A 23,516-nucleotide genomic window follows, 5' to 3' on the forward strand; every position below is an offset into this window, starting at 1 on the left:
GATCCTGAAAGGACAGGAGCACTCCGTCCTCATACAGGTCCCCGACGAGCTGTAAACCCGAATCCTCCCAGTCCGCCAGTCGCGACCAGTCTCCTCCGTGGGGGAGGGCCGTCAGCATCCCCAATGGTATTTCGGGTGCATATGGGGTCCGCAGGTGACCTCTGTTATGAGCCCGATTCCAACAGAGTCGGATAGTCCGCTCCTCCATCGACAGGTCCCGAAGGACTAAACGCTGTCGCAGCGCGATAAAGGAGAGGACGTGCCTGGCCATACCCGTTCCTCTACCGTCTTCCGGGCCTCTGAACTCCCTGGCTATCTCCTGGGTGTATGTCTGGAGCTGCGCCGCTAGGTAATACTTCTCAAAGTCCGGCACAGCTAGCCCCCCTTCGTCCTTCGGCCTCATCAGGGTATTGAGGGCCACCCGCCGCCGGCCCGTGCCCCAAAGGAACCCGACCACCATAGAACGCAAGCGGCGAAACGTAGCCGGTGGGACCCAGATCGGCAAAGTCCGAAAGTAATACAATAGTCGGGGGAGCGCCACCATTTTGAGCAGGGCGATGCGTCCTGCCACGGAGAGCGGCAGCGTGGCCCAAAAATCCATGCTGCCTCGGAGTGCTCGTATGCAACGGGCAATGTTTCCGTCTAGGAGGTCGGGCTGGTCATGGTACACAAATACCCCAAGGTATTTAAAGCAGGCGGGTTCCCATCTGATCTCCCTACTTAGCGCCGGAGTGGGGACACCCCTACGCATCGGGAAGAGGCAGGTCTTAGACCAGTTCACTCGTAGGCCTGAGACGTCTCCGAACTCCGTTAGCGCTAATTCCGCTCCCCGTAATGCGTCGACCGGATCCTCCAGGAAGAGCAACAGGTCGTCCGCATAGAGCGAGACGTAATGCGGGCCCGCCGCTGTCCATAAGCCCGTATAGTGGGCTCCCGAGCGAAGATGCATCGCTAGTGGCTCCACCGCCAGTGCAAAAAGAAGCGGGGATAAGGAGCACCCTTGCCGCGTGCCACGCTCCACCGGATATCGCGATGAAATCAAAGGGCCCGATCTAACCCTGGCTGAAGCGGAAGCGTAAAGAACTGCTGTCCATTTGATAAATCCCTCCCCGAGGCCGAATTTCCGCAATACCGCGCTTAAGTAGTCCCACTCCAGGCTATCAAACGCCTCCTCCAGGTCCACCGACAAAACTACCGGGGACGGGGCATCCACGAATGGTTCCCCAAGCAAGCGAAACAACCTTCGGATGTTCATTGTCGTATTTCGCCGTGGGATGAAACCGGCTTGGTCCTCGTGTACTAGGGAGCCCATTTGTCCTAACAGCCTCGAGGCCAAGATGCTGCTCAATATTTTGTAGTCACTCGTCAGCATTGAGAGGGGACGGTAGGACCCCGGGTCAGACGAGTCTCGGCCTGGCTTGAGGAGAGGAACCACCAACGCCTCACACATCGAGCCGGGGAGGCGACCCAGCCTCTTCGCCTCCCTGTAGATCACCAGTAAACGAGGGGCCAGGAGGTCAGCATAAGCTGCATAGAACTCCACCGGCAGGCCATCTAGGCCCGGGGTCTTGTTCCTCGCCATCCGTTTGATGGCCCCGCGGATCTCCCCCAAGCCTATGTCAGATCCCAGGGTGTCTGCCACTTCTTGTTCCACTGTGCGGAGTTCCAGCGGGCGAAGATAGTTATCAAGCCGGTCTGGGTCACGCGCGGAGCGACTGCGGTATAAACATTCGTAATAATGCCGGAAGCAATTAAGAATCTCCGGTTGGGTGCACACCTCGGTCCCATCCGCCCTACGCATCCCAGTCGTCGTTTGGGACTGGCGCGTGGGGTTGGCCAACCACGCCAGTAATGCGCTCGATCTGTCGCCCTCCGCTATAGATCGGACCGTGTAGGCCTTATAATCGAAACAGCGGAGCCGTTCGACCTCCACCGCCACCTTCTCCCTCGCCTCTACCGTTTGTGTTTGCAATTCCGGGTGTCCGGGTCGGCTAATTTCGAGCTCGCGGAGCGTTCGGTCCGCTGCGTCCAAATCAGCCAGGATAACACGCCGCATGCCCACCTTCTTAGAGATACAGTACCCCCTCACCACCACCTTGAAAGCGTCCCATTCGAACGCCCTAGTACTCGCGGAGCCGCCGTTGGATGCAAAATAATCCGTGATTCTCTCCCCTAGGTCTGCCTTGAAGACACTGTCCTCGAGGATCTCGGGGCGCATCTTCCAGGTGGGTACCGCCGATGTCCCAGGGAACCAGCGAATGTCCAGCAGGAGGGGGTTATGGTCCGAAATGGTCCGCGATAAATACTCCGATCGGACCGCTGCCGAGACTAATTCGGACGAACCAAGAAAGCCATCCAGTCTGACATGCAGCTCATGAAGGCTCGAAAAGTACGAATAATCTCTAGACGCGGGGTGATGCGCCCTCCAGATGTCCGTCAAACCCCAGCGGGTCTGCCAATCTTGACGGCCCTTAGCCGTCCGCCGGACCGGGGAGTCGGGGAGCGGGGGATGCGAGCGGTCTATGTCTACATCTACCACGGAGTTAAAGTCTCCCCCCAGCAGGAGGGGACCGGTGAAAAAGTGGGCCAACGAGCCCGATAACCCGGAAAGGAAGGCAGTCTGGTCCACATTAGGGGCATACACACAGCAAACATTCAAGTCCCTCCCTCCTAGCGTGCCTGATATGGCCACGAAGCGCCCCTCTGGGTCCAACACTGTCCTCGTGACCTGGAAGGGGACTCCTGCCCTGATCCATATTAGCGCCCCCCTGGCATAAGCAGAGTACGCCGTGGAAAAGACCTGCCCTCGCCACCTACGCTGAAGCGCCGCCCCTTCCGCCTTGTTCAGATGCGTTTCCTGCAGCAGCGCCATTTGCACTCCCCTACGCACTAAATAAGCGTGGACCCTGTGACGCCTAGACATAGTGTGAAGCCCCCTCACGTTCCAAGTAATACATTTCAAGTTAGCAACATCAGCCATTGTCCCAAAGTGTTCTTGCACAGTCTCCCCGTCCGGGTCCCCACAAAGAAAAAACATCAATCCTCCCAGCGCTGTCGGCGGCCATTTTCCCCAACCAGAACCAAACCCCCCAAAAACCAACAAAACCCCCTCCCAACCACCCCAGAACAGGACCCAAACTGCACCATCTAGATCCCATCCAAACTCCTACGGAGAACAACCCCAAAAACCCCACTAGTCCTACGGTCGCCACCGTAGGAAGGCCTTATGGGCCAGGTGCGGGCTGAGCGGAGGCAGTGGGCCCTCGTCGCCCAGGCTACCAGGACTATAATAAGCCCCCCCTGTGTCAAAATCTTTCGGGGCAAGAGTAGAAGCCTCCCAACCCTCCCTCTTCCATTGTCAGCAATAAAGAACGGCAGCCGCCTCCCCCCTGCCGGGCCCCCACCCAAAACAAGGCAACCTATCCCATTACCCTTGTCCGTCCAAAAGGTCCTCCACCGATTTCGGTGTGATCACCGGTGTGTGGGTACTGTCTGCCACTGAGTCTTCCGAGTCCGATGGTGCCCCCTGAGCACCAGGGTTTTCTTCCTCCTCTTCGATGTCTTCGCCCCTTGCTCCCGACAGTTCCGACAGAACTTCCAACACTCCCCTCCGCTCAGATGATGTCTCCGCTGTCGAGGGTCCTCCCGTGCGGCCGCGGCGGTTCCTGACCCTCTTAGATCGCCTCCTTTGTTCCGGCTCCTCCGCCTGATGGGTCGAGGCGTTATAACCATCCTTCCCCGTTCGGTACAGTTCGAGCCAGTCACAGACCTCCTCCGGGGTGTCGAAGAACTGGGTTTTGTCGTCGACAATGACTCGGAGCCTCGCGGGAAATAGGAGTGAATATTGGATGCCCTCACTCCTGAGTTCACGCTTAACCGCCAGGAAGGAGAACCGCTTGCGCTGAGTCTCGTAGGTATAGTCAGGGAAGATATTCACCTGACTGTTTGCAACCTGGAACGGGCCATTGTGTCTGGCGGCATTTAGGATCAGGTCTCTGTCCCGGAAATGTAGCAACCGCGCCACCACCGGCCTCGGGGCTCGTCCCTGCTGTGGGGGCCGCGCCGGAACTCTGTGGGCCCGTTCTAGAGTGTAAAAGGAGGACAGGCCCTCCGGGACCACCGTGTCTCGGAGCCAGGTCTCCAGGTAGCGCACCATATCGCCTTCCTCAACCTTTTCCGGCAGGCCCACTACCCGAATGTTATTCCTCCTGTTTCGGCCTTCCGCATCCTCCGCCCTCCGTTCGAGGGTCTCGATTCGGGACATGGCATCCTTTATCGTCGCAGCCAGGGTTCTCTGCGCCGGTTCGATAGTCTTCACCGTGCTCTCCACCTCCTTGACCCGGTCTGAGAGTTTACCATGGTCTGCCCTAAGGAGGCCCAGGCCAGTCGCCACCTGGGCAATGTCCTGTTGTAGGGCCGACCGAGTTGCCTCTATGGCTTCCAGTACACGGTCGAATTGTTGCTGGAGTGGTGCGCCACCAGGTCGTTTAGGATCTCCATGTTCTTCCTTGTCCTGGGCCTCAGAGTCCGAGGTGGCCTGGCTGGATCCCTTGGCTCCTTTAGGTTTCCCCATGCTGCCAGGGGCTCTCCGCAAAGGTCCCGGAGTAGTCGCCTCCGTGTGCAAGTGTCCAGCACGACTTTCCCGGGATTTCGCCCTCCAGTCCGGAATGGGCGATCTCCTTCTCCAGAGCCTGTGGAGACTCCGCCGTTTCGGCTCACGCCACCGCCACGGCGTCCGAGGGCACCTATAAGGGGGCGGAGACAACCGTCTCCGAGTCGGGCAGGCCCGTTCACCCACTATAGCTCCGGGGCAAGGGCCACCAACTCCCCCGGTTGTCCTGTGGCGCCCGAGTGTCGCGCCATCCATGTAGTTGGGGTGGCCAGGAACTCGCAGCTAGTTGCGGAGTCGCGGTGCCGACCACCGCCTAGAACTGAGTGCACCCGTGCCCGGTGCCCTCTAACGCGTGGGCACCCGCCCGGTCGTCTAATCGAGTATGGTCCCGCTGTTGAGGGTCCGAACCAGCCAATGTCCAATGTCTAAAACAACTGAGGCTGGTGAAGCCGGGTGCCGGGCGACACCCGCGAGACCTCCTCAACTCCGTAGGTTCGATCAAGGGGACAAAGGGGTCCGGGCGCCATATTGGGTCGCACTCCGCCACTCCGCAAACTTCGGCATTTCTTCAAAGCCACCTCCGTCCAAACTCCACCAGGGCCCTCGGCAGGGTGTCGTCGCCTCACTCAACCGAATGCGGGGTCTGGGGTGCCCCTCAGCCTCCGATGTTCAGGATAATTCCGGGCTCAGTCCCGGAGCCGAGCTCTCAGGCGACCATCGCCATCGGCGCCCAAGCCACGCCCCCTACTATATAGCATAATACAGTAAATAACACAAAATAAACTTGATTCCACTCAGTGCTATACCAATAAACAAATAAGACCTTTATTGAGAGCCAGATAAGAAACAGTTATAAATATAATGCACAAAGAAAATTGGAAGGGGATAGCAGCTTTAGTGCTGATGTACAGCGCAAGATGTTTTGTAACATTTACGGTATAATTTGTATAATGTTGGCTGTGTGGCTGTTATAATCCTTTTGAATCTCCTGTGGGTTGACTGCTGATTGACTCATAACATTCACTACAATATTTCCGTTTAGTGTTTCAGTGAAGACCAGGGAAATAAGTCATAAACTTACTTTACCATGTCTTTACTTCTGATTCATTGCTCTGAGTTTAACACTGGACAACACAGTGTACTACTGCTGCAGCGGTGGTTTCCCATTTAAAATAGAATGACTTTTTGTTTTTGTATAAGGAACCAAAAAAAGTCTTACCCAAACGTCACTGGCGCTTCCATTTCAACAGTTGTGAGGATTCCAGGAATCTGGTGTCCTCTCAATTCATTGTCATAGTATTTTTAGGGACCATTTGCAGACTGTCCATTGGGCAAATCCATTAAGTGGCTCAGCACTGGCTATAATGTGTCCTTTACCAAAATGTTGTTGACCAAATCTTAAAAACAGCATATTATGGTAAAGATTTTCTAGTAGTGAGGGCACTCGAGTGACTGAAGAGCTCTAACTGGACTGATTCGCCAGTTCCCTTTCTGAACTGGACACTATAGTTAGAGAAGAACCACAACTTAAATTAGTCTGAAAAATAAATGCTTTAAAGGTAATATTTTCAAAATCAGAAAAAGAATCTCATGCCAGCAAGGCCAGACCTCACTGTTGCCCAAACTATTCATGCATTACAGACCAAGAACATTCTGCAGGGAGACATCAGCTTCTGCATTCATGCCCCTGGTGTCTCAAATAGACGTACTCCCTCTTTTGCAGCATGAATCTTTCTGGATTCACTATGCTGTGCATTATTCCGCGGTCTAGTGGTTGGGTCCAGAATCGTAGTCTTTTCTCTTTTTTTCTTCTTTTTTCGTAGCCCAGGTGGGCGTCGACGTCTCATCTTTTGGTGTCATTCCTGTGACGGCGGCATGCTTCCTGCGAAGCTCCAACCTTTGGGCGCCATTTTCAGATTCTTTTTTCTGCCGTTGGGTCTGGATCGTCACCGAGAGGTTCCAGAGTTTTTGGAGAAAAGAAGGAAAAGACTAAAATCTACCGAAAAAGATTGGAGGAACAAGACCATTGAGCCGGGACGACGAAGAAGGAGGAGAATATCGAAGACTTCGACGTCCAACTGAGAATGCGCACACAGGGGGGTCCCCGTGAGCGCAGGAATGGACACGACTCGCGCAGAAGGACCAGCACCCAGTATGCAAACTCTGCCTGCCGGTCGACCACGAAAGCAAGGATTGCAACGCCTGCTCCGTCTTCACCCCGAAGACTCCAGATTAGAGGGAGGCAGAGGATAGCCAACCATAGCATGCAAGGAAAAGGCCAACCTCCGTCGCTTCGAGGATTTGGGCCTCTCCAGTGACTGAGGACAACATCGCCGAGGGACCAGATGACTTCACGGTTGTAGTGACCGATAAGACTACAAAAAAGGTAGGAGAGATGTCTACCCCTAAAACCCCAACAGACTCTCGAAAGCCTGAGTCAGACTCTTGAAAAACAGAGTCTAAGTCAACGAAGGGAGCTCTGGCGCCGAAAATTTCGACTGTCGCAGCTGCATCTAGGGACAAACAGCCCAGCGCATCCTTCAAAAAGGACTTCCAGATGGCGAGAACACAAGAAAAGCCTAGGTCGTCGAAGCACGTCCCCGAAAAGGAGCGCTCGACGCTGAAGGAAAAGGACCCGAAGGCTACTTCGAATTCGATGTCTACGAGATTGTCCGAAACACTCGACGCCGAACAGGCCGCCGAGATGGAAAGGAAAAAGAGAAGGCTCGAGGCCGAAATGGATAACATCCTGCAAAGGAAAAGAGAATTTGATGAACGGATAAAGAGGTTCACCATCCAGTCGAGGACGAGGAGAAGTTCGACGCCGACGAGCCGCCGAAAACTTCCGAGCCCCAAGAACACCAAAAGGAAGAGGGCCTATTCTATGACGATTAAGGCGAGGAAGACCAGCACACGAGTTTGGACTCTGCATCCTCCGTGGAGCAGGACCTGGATTGGCAGGACCTAGACACCGAAAGCCCAGAAGAGGCCGTGGAGACTTATCCTTCGAGGCCTTCGCCGCCAGATGGCATTCGGATCTACAACATTTTCATCAGGAACACGGCAACAGCTTATGGAGTGAAACTGGAGGAAGAAAAACCAAAAGCCTGCTTCCTCTTTGAGACCTTGCTCCCCAGTCAAACCAGGAGTCGATTCTTCCCCATGCTACCAAGTGTCCTGGACCAGAGGAGGGAGGTATTCAAGGAACCAGCAAGCTGCAGGTCTTTCACACCTAGGACAGAGAAGAAATACAAACACTCCTCTAAGGACCCTCCCTACATCCAGGGATCTGTCACAGCTGACTCCATCATTGCAGCAACAGCCAGAAAGAGGGCCAACGTTCCCACAAACTCAGGCCCACAACCAGACAAAGAAAGTAAGAGGATAGCCTCACTGAAAGTAAAATAGAGAGGAATGCAGCAGTACACTGGCGCATTGCCAACTCTAATGCCCTAATCAACAGACATACGTACCAGCATTGGGACGAGGTTGGGCAGCTGCTCAAACACCTCCCTTAGCAATACCAACAGAGAGCAATGCACTTGGTGGAGGAATGCAAGAATATAGCTAACTCATTCCTGAAATCAGCCCTGGATGCGGCAGACACATCCAGCAGGCTTATGATACATTTTTTTCAAGACCTGCGGTAATCCAGTAACACGATTACCATCATATCGCAATTCCTTTTATCAATAGTGCCTACCCCTCTTTTTTCCAATAAATAAACTCTTGGGTGGGACACTATTTTTATCCCAATTTTTATCCTTTTCCATTATCTCTGGACACTTCTACCTGTACCGGAGGTAGCCTCGGGTGAGGCAGGCATCCAGCACGTTAATCGACTACCCTATGAATATGCCATGACTCCTGAGGGGGCGGATAAAAGATACACCGCAACGATAAAACCAGGATGTCTATGAGGGTTTTCGAATACAAACCAAAGGTTTTGTAGATACCAGTGTCCATTCTATTTTTGATTATTGCTTATGATGATCGGGGTCACAGAAAGAAGGCATGCCTGGCTGAGGATTTCAGGCTTCAAGCCAGAAGTACAGAATAACATTCTGAACACCCCCTTCAATTGAGAAACCCTGTTTGGAGCACCAGTGGATGAGAAACTCACCCAACTGAAAAAAGAAAATGAAACTGCAAGGTTGCATGGGGAACTTACAATTCAGAGGAATGAAAGAGGCACCCCGACACGGAAGCCAAAAGGAAGAGGGGGAAACCAGCCGGGAACGTCCAATCACACATTCCAGCAGAACTACCAGGGCAACAGTCAAGCACAGCAGGGCCAGCAGAAACAAACCTGGCAATACCAGCCTCGGGGCCAGTCCTTTCGCGGGAGGGCGAATGGTTGAGGGCAAACAAGAAGAGGGGGCCAGCAGCCCACCTCAAAGTGACTCCGCACCCCCATGCGTGCCCACCCCCACGACACCTCTATGGGAGCGGCACAACAAAGGCAAGAAAAAAGGGTTACACGGGCTAAAGATCAACAAACATGTAACACCAGTAGGAGGCAGACTAAAACACTTCTTCCAGGAATGGAAGAAAATAACAGACAAATGAATACTGAACATAATACAGTTTGGATACTGCATAGAACTGGAAAAGAAACCACCAAACAGGAAACCAAAAAAGAAAGCACGCTCCGAAAAAGAACTAGCGCTACTCATAGAGGAAGCACAAGAACTCCTCCACAAAGATGCCAAAGAAACAGTACCATTCAAAGAAAGAAGCAAAGGAGTGTACTATAACTACTTCCTTTTACCAAAGGTGGACGAAACGTTAAGACCCATCTTGGACCTACGGTTCCTGAACCAATACATAAAAACACAAAAATTCAAAATGACATCTCTTCAAGAAGTGCTATCTCAGATAAGGGACAGAGACTTTATGTCCACCATAGACCTAAAAGACGCCTACCTACACATTCCCATGAACAGGCAGCACAAACATCTACTGAGATTTGCCATCGGCAAAGCACACTACCAGTTCACTGCCCTGGCCTTCGGACTAAAATCCGCACCAGGGGTCTTCACCAAGTGCCTCGCAGCCGTGGCAGCGCACCTAAGGAGGGAAGGGATTCATGTATACCCCTACCTCGATGACTGGCTAATAAAAGCAAGTTCCTACAAACAATGCAAAGTATATGCACAGCGGTTTACAGAGACACTAACAGAACTGGGATTCTCAATACACTGGGGGAAATCCTCAATGGAACCAGAACAAGTGAAGATCTTCCTAGGCGCACTGATCAACACCATACAGAGCAAAGTGTTCCCCAGCAACAAGAGAACACTTGCCCTGCTGACGGAGACACGTCAGTACCAGAAGGGGCGAGCTCTGACAGTGAGGACAGCGAACAAGATCATGGGGATGATGTCGTCCTGCATACACCTAGTTCCCAATATACGGCTCCACATGAGACCATTCTAGGAATGGCTGCTACAACAATGGTCACAAGCTACGGGGAGTTTGGAAGATCTAGTGGTTGTAACGCATGCAAGAGGAGATGGCGTGGTGGAACAAGGAGAACATAACAAAGGGGAAACCTCTGACACCACAAAACCCAACATTGACCATCACCACAGACTCATCCCAGAAGGGATTGGGAGCACACATGAACCAACTCAAGGTGCGGGCCTGTGGCCCCCATCAGATGCGTTCAAACACATCAACTATCTGGAACTGAAGACTGTGTTCCTCGCACTAAAAGCCTTCTAGAAACAACTGTGTGGGCAGAATGCTGATACAAACCGACAACACCACAACAATGTTCTACATCAACAAACATGGAGGAACACAATCAGTCGCACTATCCAACCTAGCACAGGACATATGGAAATGGGCCATCCCACTCAAGATAGACCTCCTAGCTATTCACCTACCAGGAAAGGACAACGTGGAGGCAGACTTGCTCAGCAGACCGACATTGGCATCCCACGAGTGGGAGCTCAATGCACAAGAAACACAAAGGCTATTCAAGAAGTGGGGGACACTAACAATAGACTTATTTGCAACACACCAGAATGCAAAATGCTGATACTTCGCATCCAGGCAACCAGGGGAGCAATCCCAGGGGAATGCCCTATGGGTAAGCTGGTCGAAACATTTTGCCTATGCTTTTCCCCTGATACCACTGATGCACAGGGTACTCGGCAAATGCAGAAACCTCAACATGATGCTGATTCTGGTGGCACCACAGTGGGCCAGACAGTCATGGTTCTCGCAAATAGTGGAAATGGAGCAGGGACCACCTCACAAGTTTGAGAAAAGGAAGGACTAACTCTCCATGCAAGACGGAGAGGTACCCCACACAGAGCCAGAGAGCCTCTGCCTAGCGGCATGGCTCCTGAAAACATAGTTTGCACACCTGAAACTGTCGGAGAGCATACTACGGGTGCTACGAGAGACAAGGAGACCTACCACACGATGGTGCTATGTGGCAAAATGGAAAAGATTCACACCATGGTCCACCAAGGTAAAACTACTCAAAAAAATGACTAAGGAATCAACGGTGCTAAAATATTTAACACACCTGCTAAAATCTAATCTAAGTTCCATCTCGCTGAGAGTACACCTAGCAGCGATAGTAGCCTACACAAGAAGAGACAGGAAAGAGCTTCTTTACATCACAAGTAGTAAAAAGATTCCTGGAAGGGGCTAAAAGGATCGCAGCACCAAAGAGGATGCCACCACCGGCATGGAACCTTAATTTAGTCCTAACAGAGCTTATGAAGGCGCCTTTTGAACCCATCCATAAGGCCTCACTATAAATGCTCACAATGAAGACAGCCTTTCTAGTGGCAATCACCTCGCTACGCAGGGTAAGCGAGCTTCAAGCACTAACGCTACAAGAAACTTGCATCCAAATACACAATGACAGGGTGGTGATGAGAACGGACCCATACTTTATGCCTAAGGTGCTGTCAAGAATTCACATGAACCCGACAGTACAGGCACCAAGCTTCTTTCAGAAACCATCCACAAGTGCAGAGAGGGCACTGCACACAGTGGGCACTAGAAGGGTAGTAATGCATTACATGGAAAGAACTAAAGAGCACAGGAAAACAAAGCAGTTCTTTGTGTCCTTTGCAAGCAGTTTCCTGGGTAGACCAGTAACTAAGGTCACCATCGCATGATGGATCACACAAATGATACAATTCTGCCACAAACCAGCAGGTCAAGAACTAACACAGGGCGAACAAGCCCACTCAACCAGGAAAAAAAGAGCAAAAATAGCCTTCCTGGCTAACATACCCATTCAAGACATATGCCTGGAGGCAACATGGGCTTCAGTGCACATGTTCATTAAGCACTACTGCGTGGATATACAAATGAACAAGGAAGGGCAAGTAGGACAAAAAGTGCTTCAACATATATTCAACAACCAATGCTCATCTTCCACCCAGCCGCCACAAACCTAACAAACCGCTACAAAGTCTATGCTCAGCATAGTGAATCCAGAAAGATTCATGCTGCAAAACGATTAGTTTCTTACCTGTCGGTGTAGTTTTGCAGCTTGAAGATCTTTCTGAATTCACTAGCGAACCCACCCACCTCCGCCAGAAAGGTGAGGCAGGAGAAGGTGGATATACAAGGACAATATACAAACAAACACCTTAAAAGACAAAGTGGGAGTTAATTTACTTTAAGGGAAAAAGTTGAAAACCTTGCCAAAGGATTCATGAACACAACACAACACAACACAAAAACAAGAAAAAAGGATCCGAAGATGGCGCCCAAAGGTGGGAGCTTCTGCAGGAAGTGGGCCGACGTCATAGAAAGGACACCAAAAGGTGGGACGTCGACGCCCACCTGGGCGACGAAAAAAAAAGAGAAGACTACGATTCCGGACCCAACCACTAGACTGCGGAATAATGCACAGCTTAGTGAATCCAGAAAGATCTTCAAGCTGCAAAACTACACCGACAGGTAAGAAACTATTCATTTCCAACAGTTGAGAACACATTCTGTTTTCACAGCCCTTACAGAGGAAGAGGAATAGGCACAGGATCTCATTTATGGGGACTGGATGTGGAAATCTCAGCAGAGGAGGAGACGAGTTAGTAAAAACCCTTTATCCTGACCTAGACTCACTGCCACAAATTCCAGTTCCCTCGTAGTCTTGTTCTGAGGGGGCACTAGACCCTTTTACGCAGTTGTCACTTAGGAAGACTTATCACGTGAGCCTATCTCCTCTGAACAGAGCACAGTAATAAAATAGGGTCTCATCCTATGGACTTGCAAAGTGTCAAATTCACTGCAGGAAAACATAAGGCAGGCTAGATAAAGCAAAAGGAGCAACCCTAAATTTTACTTTAAAGAAATAATTGGCTGAAGAAAGTAAAAGTTTTTTCAGTGATGAAACAAATTGCTTTTTTAAAATGGGAGAAAAAAGTGTTTTGAAGTTTTCTGACATAGCATGTGTGCTTTTCAACATCATTCACAATACCAACATAACTGAGGAAGATCTCTAGTTAGGAAAATTGTTGTTACTTGTCACCCTTTTTTTGTGTCTTTTGAATGAGGACTTGGTTCTTTTTCTCTTTCCTGTTAGCACTCTAGCTCGGTTGCTTTTCCCTCCGATGGACGATAACCTATTGAAGTTCCTGTATGATGACAATCAACGTGTCGAGCCAGAGTGGTACATTCCCATCATTCCGATGGTTTTGATCAATGGTGCAGAGGGCATTGGTACAGGATGGGCCTGTAAAATTCCAAACTACGACACCAGAGAGATTGTAAATAATGTCCGACGAATGCTGGAAGGCCTGGACCCTCATCCTATGGTAACCGACTTTGTGGTGCAGTCTACATGCACCTGATCTCATGTATTTTCCTGTCTATTCACCTGGCTGAAAATGCACGTTTTCTTGTTGGAGGGTTGTGATTGGATGAACTTATGATTTGCCTAAGTTAATGATAGTACAGTTTTATGAATCAAATTATATTTGGCTGCGCAAATCATTCCTGAATTCACACGTTGTGCCCTATTCCGCCACAGCTATGCATTCTTCACAGCATAATCTCCCTGCAGACAGATATTTCGCCACCTGCAGTGCCACACGTTAAAAACACAATGTAGAAGACGCAGGTTGGTCAAATTCGTTGTGGTGCAAGAGGGGTCATTGGTTTGGGGGCGTATAGAAAAAAAGTAGCAGGGGCATGGCAGTGTGCACCCCCTCCCCCAGTAAAGAACGAAGCAGCATGGGGGCCAAAAAAAGGAATAAACAATGCCGTCGGTAGAAACGAGGGGAAATAAACTGTATTCTTCTTTCACATGGGAAAACAGATCAGCTGCATACAAAAGTGTGTGGAGACATGGGGGTAGAATAGAAAAAAAGGTGAAGTCACTGAGGGGCAAACAACCACACAAAGAGCCTGTCAGCATTGGTCCTGTGGTGAAGTATACATAGAGCTCTGCTATTCAGAGTCTGGGGCTGGAAATTGTTACATTTTGGGCATAGACCAGTGGGCAGGTTTTAGTTTTCCCCCTATGATGTCAGACTTGTATTGACAGAGCTTCAATGCCTGTTTGATATCTTCTCATTATTTTTTCTGCCATTCGGTTCGGAAGCGAGAGTCCACAGCTTATAGTTGAAGATAGCAAAGAATCTGAGGAAGACACTAATATTGTCAACAATGGACAGAGACATCGAAGAGCGAGAGAAAAAGGGAAATAGCTGTAGAAAACTGCAGAAAATACAGGTTTTTCTGTTGGGATTCCACTGTATGGTTAGAGAATGTACATTTAAGGGATGGTAAATGTTTGTGTCCCTTTAGTCTCTGAAGGCAAAGAAAATACCCTTGAAGGACAAGTGCTAGAAGCCTAAAAGAAACCACATACCCATGAGACCACAAGATTGCAGTGTGGTCGAGCTGCTCGTTTCAGACTCTGTCCCTGAAATCACCCTTGACGCCGAAGCACTAGGCAGTCGTAGGAAAAACAAAAACCTCGAGAGCCTCACCAATTGAAGAAAAATAGAATCTGCTGAGTGACAATCAACCCTTGACTTGACTCAAAAATGCAATGGGGGAGCCGAAAAGGCCATTCAACTCTGGAAAGGAAGATGTACTTGATGAATGCCAATGAACAGTGTGTTCTCGACTTCCAAAGAAATGTAAACTCTTAGCCAAAATGGTGACATTGCAGCAAAATAAGAAAATCTTCGACAAATCCCTCAAGGGATTTCAAATTCACTCAGTCAACTGCTGAAACAACTGAGACAGAGGGTCAGTCGGAGGCATCTCTAACGCCAGAACCATGAGGGATTTGAACAATATGAAGACCCCATATCTAAGACCTTATGTGAGTAGGACATTTAGTAGAATCTTGATACGGACTCATATGAGGAAGGTTTTGACTCCTACCCATCTAGGATTTCACTACCCAACTACCTTTCATTCTGTAATGCTTTCAGTAAGGGGGAATATGATACATATAGGGTTCAACTACAAGAGGAGCAAACATAGGCATGCTTTCTATTAGATACTCCTCCCTGCACAAAAGACAACCTAGTTCTTGCTAATTTTGCCTAGCATTATTACCATGGGAAGAAGGTATTCAATGAACCCACACCCCCCAAATTGGTCACACCCTGGGTGGAGACAAAAAAACTTTCAGAGCTATATTACCATTTGAGAATGCTTTTCAAGAACCCTTACAGCCTCTGCCACTGTCACCAACTAGAATGCTATTTACAATTGTATCCATGTTTCTGGAGACTTCCATCTTCCCCAGTGAGACCTCTATCCCTGTTAGACCTGGCACCATTGGCGTGCATCTCCCTTCCATTTTTGCTGTTGCCTCATGTGTTTTTGCTGGTGTTAGATTCTTTGAGCACTGTGCCACTGTTGTCCAGTGCCACAGTGCAACTGCTCCCTACTGTAAATTAATGTATGTTATGTTATGTTAAAAGAGCTTATATAGCGCTCGGCTGCCCCAGCAAAGTGGCGTCCCGGCGCTGTAAAGACAAAGGTGTAGCTGCAGATGGAACTTGTAATGAACATAACAATACCAGCTTAGCCGAAGAGGTGGGTTTTCAGTGCCTTTCTAAAAGATAGAAGATCGTTCAGGCCACGGATCGGGGGAGGTAATGCATTCCAAAGTTTGGCCGCAAGATAACGGAAGGAGCGACCTCCCATCCGGGCTAGCTTAATGCGGGGGACATTTGCTAGATTCTGGCCTTCTGAGCGGAGGGTGCGTCTGGGTAAGTAAGGTGATAGAAGGGGAGTAAGCATGGGCGGTGATGCAGTTTTCAAAATTTTAAACGCCATGCATAAGGTCTTGAAGTGGATCCTCTTCTCCACCGGGAGCCAGTGCAGTTTAATTAAGGTGCTTGCCACTGACTGGTGTCGGGGGATACCAATCAGCGCTCTGGCTGCCGCATTTTGGACGCGTTGCAGCCTTGTTTTCTCCGCTAGATTTGCTCCAAGGAGCAAGGAACTCGCGTAGTCCAACCGAGACAAGATGGCAGACTGAACCACTATCTGTCGGGTTTTTGGGTCAAAGAACTTTAGGATTGGCCTGAGATTTCGCAAAATCCCAAAGCAGGTGGCTGCTACCTTTTTTGTCTGTTGGGTATAATTCAAGGCAGAGTCAATCCAAACTCCGAGGTTTTTTTACGTGGTTTTTGGGATCTGGTAGATTGCCAAGAGCTTCAGGCCACCATTTGGAGTCCCAGGTACTTGCTTATTTGCCTACCAACAAAACCTCAGTTTTACCAGCATTAAGCTGTAAATAGTTAGAGGTCATCCAAGTGGTGATGTCAATGAGGCATTGTTTGAAGTTCTCTGCGCTCATCCCATTTCCATCTCTCAGGGCCACCACCAGCTGGGTGTCGTCGGCGTAGGATTCAAGTGACAGCCCCCCTCTCCTGGCGACCTCAGCCAATGGTCGAACATAGATTGATCAGTGGTTCCATGATTGACTGGTTTGGTTTACCTGTCAGACCCTAGTACAGTGCACCAGGAGTGCCCAGGGCTTGTAAACCAAGTGCAGCTGGTGGGCTTGCAGCACTGGTTGTGCCACCCTAAGAAGCAGCCTTGTAAAGTTTGTCTGTGGTCTGTCATTGCAGAGCCTGCGTGCAGTCTGGTACTGCCATGCTGACTGGGCAAGTGCACCCACTTGCCAGTCCCTAAACCTTCCCTTTTCTTCATATCCGACACCCCTATGGTAGGCCCAAGGGCAGGGTGCATTGTAAGTATAAGGTAGGACATGCCTTGATGTGTGTGGCATGTCCTAATAGTGAATTACAGCCATTTTCGTTTTTCACTATTGCAAGGCTACCTGTTCTCCATAGGTCAGAATGGGCAGTTAGATTAATACATTCTTATCATCCTAACTGACTCGGGGAACATGGTGGAAATTCGAGTTTAGGATGCCTGATCTCAGAATGATAAAATATCTTTTAGTAAAGTTGGTTTTAACATTCTGTGTTTGAAAATACCACTTTTAGAAAGTAGGTATTTTCTTGCCTAACCTTTCAAGCCTGCCTCTGCTAGGTTGTGTATTCCTTGTCTGGAGTTTGTGAGTGACAGGGCTGGGGAATTCCAGGAGACAGAATGAGTCAGCCCAGTGGTGAATAGAGAGATCTGCATCTAGATGGGTGGGAGGAGTTGCACCTGAACCTTGAATAGGGCTGTGCCTGCCTTCCACAATGCTGGCTCCAATTCCTGGGGTGCGGCTGATATTTCTGTCCTGCACAGTGAAAGGAAAGAAGGAGTCCTGTAAACAGAGTGCACCAGAACTGTATTGGACTGGGTAAAGGCCCCTCTCCCCTCCGAGGACAAAGGATTTTGTGGTATAAATATTGGGACCCTGAGCCCAAGAAGTTAGATCACTTTTGGACTATAAGAAGAAACCTTTTCTGAGGAGAGGAACCTGAAGAAACTGAGGAGAGACTATCCCTAAGCTGAAGTGCTTTTGGGGGATGGGCCTGCAGTGGTTGCCTGACTGCCAAAGGAAGGAGATAGGAACTTTGTGTACTTTATTTTCAACTTGTGAAGGATCTGCAAGGGCTGGGAAAAGAGCTTGCCTCCTGCTGAAGTCTCAGGTAAATCAGACTTCAAACCCCAGCTCCCCAGAGTTCTTTGAAAGTGCCTGCTGCTGTGTTGGGCCTTCTGAGGGACTGAGTGTCGCAAGGAGCTAGAAGCGTGACTCAAGAAGAAGCAGCGTGTCGTCGTCACTGGTGCGGCCGTCGCAACTCTAAAGGAGGGTGTCGCCGCTGTAGCTGTCGTATTGCACCGCATCAGGAGAAGAGTCTCGCAACGAAGAGGAATCGAGCCGCCGTCGCTGCTGCAGTCGCAACTCCAAGGGAGGGTGTCGCCGATGTAGCTGTCGTATTGCACCGCATCAGGAGAAGTCTCTCGCAACGAAGAAGCATGTTGCTGCCATCGCATCTTGGATATTGGCGCTGTAGCTGTTATATTGTACCGCATTGAGAAAAGCGCCTTGCATCCCCGGAGAAGCGCGCCGCCGTCTGAGCTGCTGCCGTTGCATCTTGGATGTCGGAGCTGTAGCGGTCGCATTGTGCGGAAGCCTCTCGCAACGTCTGAGAAGAGTGCCGCAGCCAAGGCTGTTGCCGTCGCATCTCTAAACAAGGGTGTCGCCGCTGAAGCTGACACATCTAACCGAACCTCCTTGCATCCTCGGAGAAGCGTGCCGCATCTGGAAGATCTTGACGTCTTATTTCTTTGCACTAGAACTTTACCGCATTTCTATCTCTGCAATGTTACTTGTTGTGGAAGCGCAACGCATCGTAAGGTACATTGACGCAAAGTGTCGCATCTTAAGATCTGAACTAAGCTAAAACTACTGTGAAAAAGTGGCTCTATATATACTGGACTAGAATGAAGTACAGTGTGTATAGAGTCCACCAACCCCAGAGGTATAGCCGAGGTTAGTCAGAACTGACCTTACTCTCCTAAGTGGTAACTTGGTTGAGCAGTAAGGCAGTACCAGAGAACAGTGTTAAGCATCTGTTGTACACACTGAGTCAGCAAAAAGTTTCCCACACTCAGGGACTGAACTTCAGGGCAATTGTTTTTATATCCACAGATATAGTTGTTTTATTTTTAGAACCAACAGTTGTAAAAATATACTTTTCTGATTATGAGTACTTTCATGTAAGTACTTGGCAAAGGAGCAATAAGGTTCGTAAACACAATGATTACAGTATTGGTAGTAAGCAGCACAAACTTAAAACATACTTTAGCATTGAGCTCAATGGGTTTTCTACATATAAGTACAGTTGATTACTTTATGGATTACTTTGCTAGTTCCAGGACTAGATTCTAGATTCAGTCCTGGGGTCTAAGCTGAAACCAGATTAGCAAAAACGTTTTAGTTACTGAAGTGAATTTTCATGAATATAAAGCTGTTTTAAAAGTTCACATTTAGAAACTTTTCAATGTAAATCTGACAATGTTACTCAATGGGAGGAAATTCAGGTTGCAGGTAAAGTACAATCGTGTTACTTTTGTAACCCAGCACTGGTGTCCTAGGGCCAGCACTGGGAGCTTCACTCAAAACAGGTAGGTAATTGCTTTTCAGTATTTTGTATGATTTTTAAAGAATATTTGCAGTTTTCAAAAGTAGACAGAAGAAATGTAATAGAAAAGCAGTCAATGGGTTCCTATGGAGAAAATATAGATTACTAGTAAACCCGCTAGGGATTACTTTTACGGTTCAGTACTGGGCCGAGAGGTACAGTACTGACTCCTCTCCTGATCACAGGTGAGTTCTTCGTAATTCGGATTTTGGCTGATTTTATAGGAATATTTTCAGTTTTCAAAACTTCACATTTAGAAGATTTTCTAATCAAAATGGGTCATGTTATCTAATGGCAGATAAGTGAATTCCAGGTTTCCAGGTGAGTATTTGGTTGGTGAAGTTAAGGTTCTGAGTATAGACTCAGGGGTCCCCCAGGATCAGGTAAGTACAGTTAGTTCAATCCCAACGCCACAGGGGCGTCCGGGTGTAGAGGTAGGCCCAATGATATCCAATAAGGGAAAGGGAGCCTTTGGTTGGTGGCTGCTGGCTAGCAGACCACGCGGCTATGGGAGCTGGACTCCTTGTCATGGCAAGGGGGGAAGTAGGATAGGACAAAGGGGTCACAGCTAGCGGCAACCGGGCGGCTGGGTGCAGGGTGCTTTTGAGCCGTCGGGCGCTCAATGTTATCCAATGAGGATCCTGAAGAGGGAACAAAGGCTGCAGGCTCGGGGACGGAGACTGTCCAGGGGCGACCAACACTTCGAGAGGTAAGTTGGGATCTTGGAGCACAGGTAGCTACCCCAAAGGGAGGCACAGGGGGCTGTAGGGCGCTAAGTGCAGGGGTGTCTTTGGGTGTCGGAAAAGCTTACCCTCGGCTGGTTGGGGTTGCCCCCAGTTCTGAGTGTGCAGGTGTTGGCTGGTTCGTCGAGGAGGGTCTTTTGGCACTGGACTTCAGGTCCCAGTCGCCGTGGGGACGTCCTCGTAGTCTTGGTTCGGGTTGGCCCGGCCCGGGCTCGGCTGGTGCAGAGTGGGCTGGTCCGGAGCTTCCTGGTGGGCACCAGGTGAGTTGTTGCAGCAGAGCCTCTGCTGATGGGAGTTCCAATCTTCGAGAGGGTCAAGGCAGGCAGGTCCTCTGGGTGTCCCAAGGTTGCTGTCCGCGGAGGTCGCCAGGATTAGGCAGGAGCAGGTTCCAGGATCAACAGGCCGGTAGGGCTGGGGCCAAGTCAGTTGTTGCTGTCCTGTTATCTGCTGAGCGGCGGGTCTTCTTCTTGATCTTCTTTCTTCTTTTTGATATCGGGATCTAAGGAAGGAAGGTTCAGGGAGCCCCTCAATACTAAATTTAGGGGCGTTACAGGTAGGGCAAGGGCAGGGACCAATGAGGTCCTGTCCTTGGGTGAGTAAACCCCTATCCTGCTTCTCTCCTGTGGGAGGGGGGCAGTAGCCTAGCTGGGATTGGGCAGGGCTCCCCATCTACAAGATGGCCGGGGCCCGGGGTTGTGCTTCACCTCGCCTCCTCCCCCTGAGGGGTGGAGTTGGCAAAGGTTGACACGCCCTCCTTCCTGACGTAGTTTTTCCAGCCAGTCTTCCCGCCAGAGTGGGGGTAGAACTGGTGGGGGGCCAGTTGCTAAGTACAGCAAATGGTCTGAAGAAGCTCTCGGAGGCGGTATGCCTTTGAAGCTTCCCCCTGACCATCCTGGGGAAGGAGACCTAGCACCTCGCCCAGGATCTGCATTGTTGCAGACCCAGTAGAGCGGGGGGCTCTCCACCCCGGTGTCTAGGCACATGTCTGCTGTGTGGCAGCCTCTGCAGCCACTCGGCCCAAACGTGGATTGTAGGTTCTGGTTTTGGAGGGCATCTGTAAGATGCCCTCTCCTGCATTTGACATTAAATCCCACACTGGCATCAGTGCAGGTTTAATGTGCTGAGAAGTTTGGTACCAAACTTGTCAGTCTTCAGTGTAGCCATTATGGTGCTGTGGAGTTCGTAATGACAACCTCCCAGCACAATATACTCTTAAATGACATCACTGCACTTACAGTGCCCAGGAACGGCCCTGGGTACTGTAGGGGCACAGGGCTCCTGCACCTGTGCCCTCACCTCTGGCATAGGGCACCCAGCTAGAGGGGTGACTTAAGTATGCCAGGGCAGTGGGTCTGTGGGCATGGCACACAGGGGTGTGTGCCATGTCGACTCTTGTCTTAGTTCTGCACTTAGGCACTCAGCCTGCAAAGGCAGTGTGTGGGTGCCAGGGTACAAGGCCCCTGAGGGTGGAACAATAAGTGTGGCAGCCCTCCCGGGTATTCTCTTGTCACCATGCCCTGGGTACCCAGGGTATCATTTACTAGGGGATGACAGGTGGCCAGAGATGCCAATTGGGTATTTTGTTTCAACATAGCTTTTCTTTTTAGCGAAGGAAAAAAGGGCCTGGGTACCTGATTGTAAGGGACCAAGGGCACACTCAGTCAAAGCACATCAGCAGTTCAGAAAAAAACGTGGGGGGCATACCAAGGCAAGAAAAGATGGCACTTTCTCACAACTACCATTCTTAAAGTATAGTATTGTGGGTTTTTGTTGTGTTCGAGGCATGTGGGCTGCTGAATTTATATCTTGTGCATAGAACGCCGCCTAGTGTTGGGTCCGGATCTTGGAAGAGTCTTCGAAGTATCACGAGATAGGTGACTCCTCCCTTGGACTACAGTGCGCATGGGCATCTTCTCTATCCTCAGATTGTTTTTTTCCGCCATTGGATTCGGATGCTAACTCCTATACTCCAACTGTGGAATCAAAAACGAAACTTTTCTAAAGGCCAAAAGGCCTTCGATTCGACGGTATTCTCGCTCGGTACCTCTCTACTTGATCCAGCCTTCCATCTCGAATCTGTCGTCGACACGGGCCGTTGGGCTTTTTCGACGCCACGTGAGTCGACCGTCGATGGAAAGCAGCCCGTTTAAAAGGTGCCCACAATGCCACTCCCAAGTTCCCACATACTGATAAGCACTTAGTATGCAACAAGTGCCTTTCCCCAGACCATAAGGAAGAAACCTGTTCAGCCTGAGCCCACTTTCGATTGAAGAAAACTATTCAAAACTGACGGGCCGCTAGGCAAGAAATGCAGCAACAGGCACCGGAACCAGACAACATCTTCAATGATGACCAGGATTTACAGGAAGCTCCAGACTTGGACCTAGAAATCGTCATCGTCGAGGACTACTCGGACTCCGATGACGACATCCCACCGGGGCAAATCGTGAGTACCCTGCCCCCGACACCAACTACCCAGTTACCAAAGGCTCTGGTCAAGGCATCGCCAAAAGGCCTTAGCCAAGATCAGAAAAATGTTTTGCAAGCTCCGCCATCCGGCTCTGCTCCGAAACCGAAACCTTCTGAGACCCCAGGGCCCTGTACCATCGTTCCAAAGAAGTTTCCAGAGCCAAAAAAGGTGGTCGACCTGAAAGGCGTCGATCCGAAAAAGGCCGTACAGCCAAAGAGCGTCGAGCCAAAAAAGACTTTCGACCCCAAGAAGGCCGCCCAGCCAAAAATTGTCGACCCAAGACAGGTTGTCGAACCGAACAAAGGCACACAACCAAAGGGCGCCGAACCAAAAAAGGTCGCCGACCCGAACATTCCTACTATTCCAAAATCCGTCGATCCGGCAAAGGGTTCCGTACCGAAACCCGCGCCAAGGCCGGAAAAGCCTGTCGACCCGAAGACACCGGATCCAAAAACACCAGCCGATCCTAAGAATACCATCGACTCGGAAAAGAACACGCATCCAAAAAAACCAAAGTCACCAGTCGATCAGCAAAAGAACATAGACTTGGAAAAGGACACTTCTCCAAAGAAACCTACGGAGCACAAAAAACGTGTTGAACCGAAAGTTCCGGTCGACCCGAAAAAAGGCCCGGAGCCTAAAAAATCTGTTACTAATCCAAAAGTCGTCGAATAACCAAGATCTAACACTCAATCCAGGACTGTAGAGGAAGAACTCTTCCACCCAGATCCCTCTGACGACCAGGCAAAGATATACATTAACCCAGAGACTGGTAAAGTTACCATCCTGCATAGAAAAAAGAGGCCTTTGGATTTTGAACCTCAGTCCCCTATTCCATTAAAGAAAAAGGACTTTGGGACTTCTCCCTCTAGACCCTTCATTCCTTTTCAACCCATCATGCCTACTACACCATTTATTCCCTACTCTTTATTCTCCTTCTCACCATGGGGACAATGAAGGTAACACAGGGGATGAGCCACAGCCTCAATATGACTTCCCACAAGATCCTGAACCACAAGAGGAACCATGGGAAGAGCCAACAGACCCTTACAACACCCATCCCATCCCATCCCTGATATACCCTCTTATCCTACTAAGCCGTCACCTACTGATGACACCATAGTCTTTAGTCA

The 23,516-nt window shown here is 50.0% G+C and overlaps 1 protein-coding gene across 4 annotated transcripts in view; it reads left to right on the forward strand.

The window, feature by feature from the left end:
• TOP2B (DNA topoisomerase II beta) overlaps nucleotides 1–23,516 on the forward strand; it is a 683,650-nt gene that overhangs the window by 437,372 nt on the left and 222,762 nt on the right. For all 4 annotated transcript variants that reach the window (XM_086942134.1, XM_086942133.1, XM_086942135.1 and 1 more), the window contains exon 21: nucleotides 13,176–13,407. In XM_086942134.1, coding sequence (XP_086798260.1) covers nucleotides 13,176–13,407 — 232 coding nt within the window. The remainder of the gene's footprint in view (nucleotides 1–13,175; nucleotides 13,408–23,516) is intronic.

The sequence above is a fragment of the Lissotriton vulgaris genome, chromosome 10 (genome assembly GCF_964263255.1).
Source record: "Lissotriton vulgaris chromosome 10, aLisVul1.2, whole genome shotgun sequence".
NCBI lineage: Eukaryota > Metazoa > Chordata > Amphibia > Caudata > Salamandridae > Lissotriton > Lissotriton vulgaris.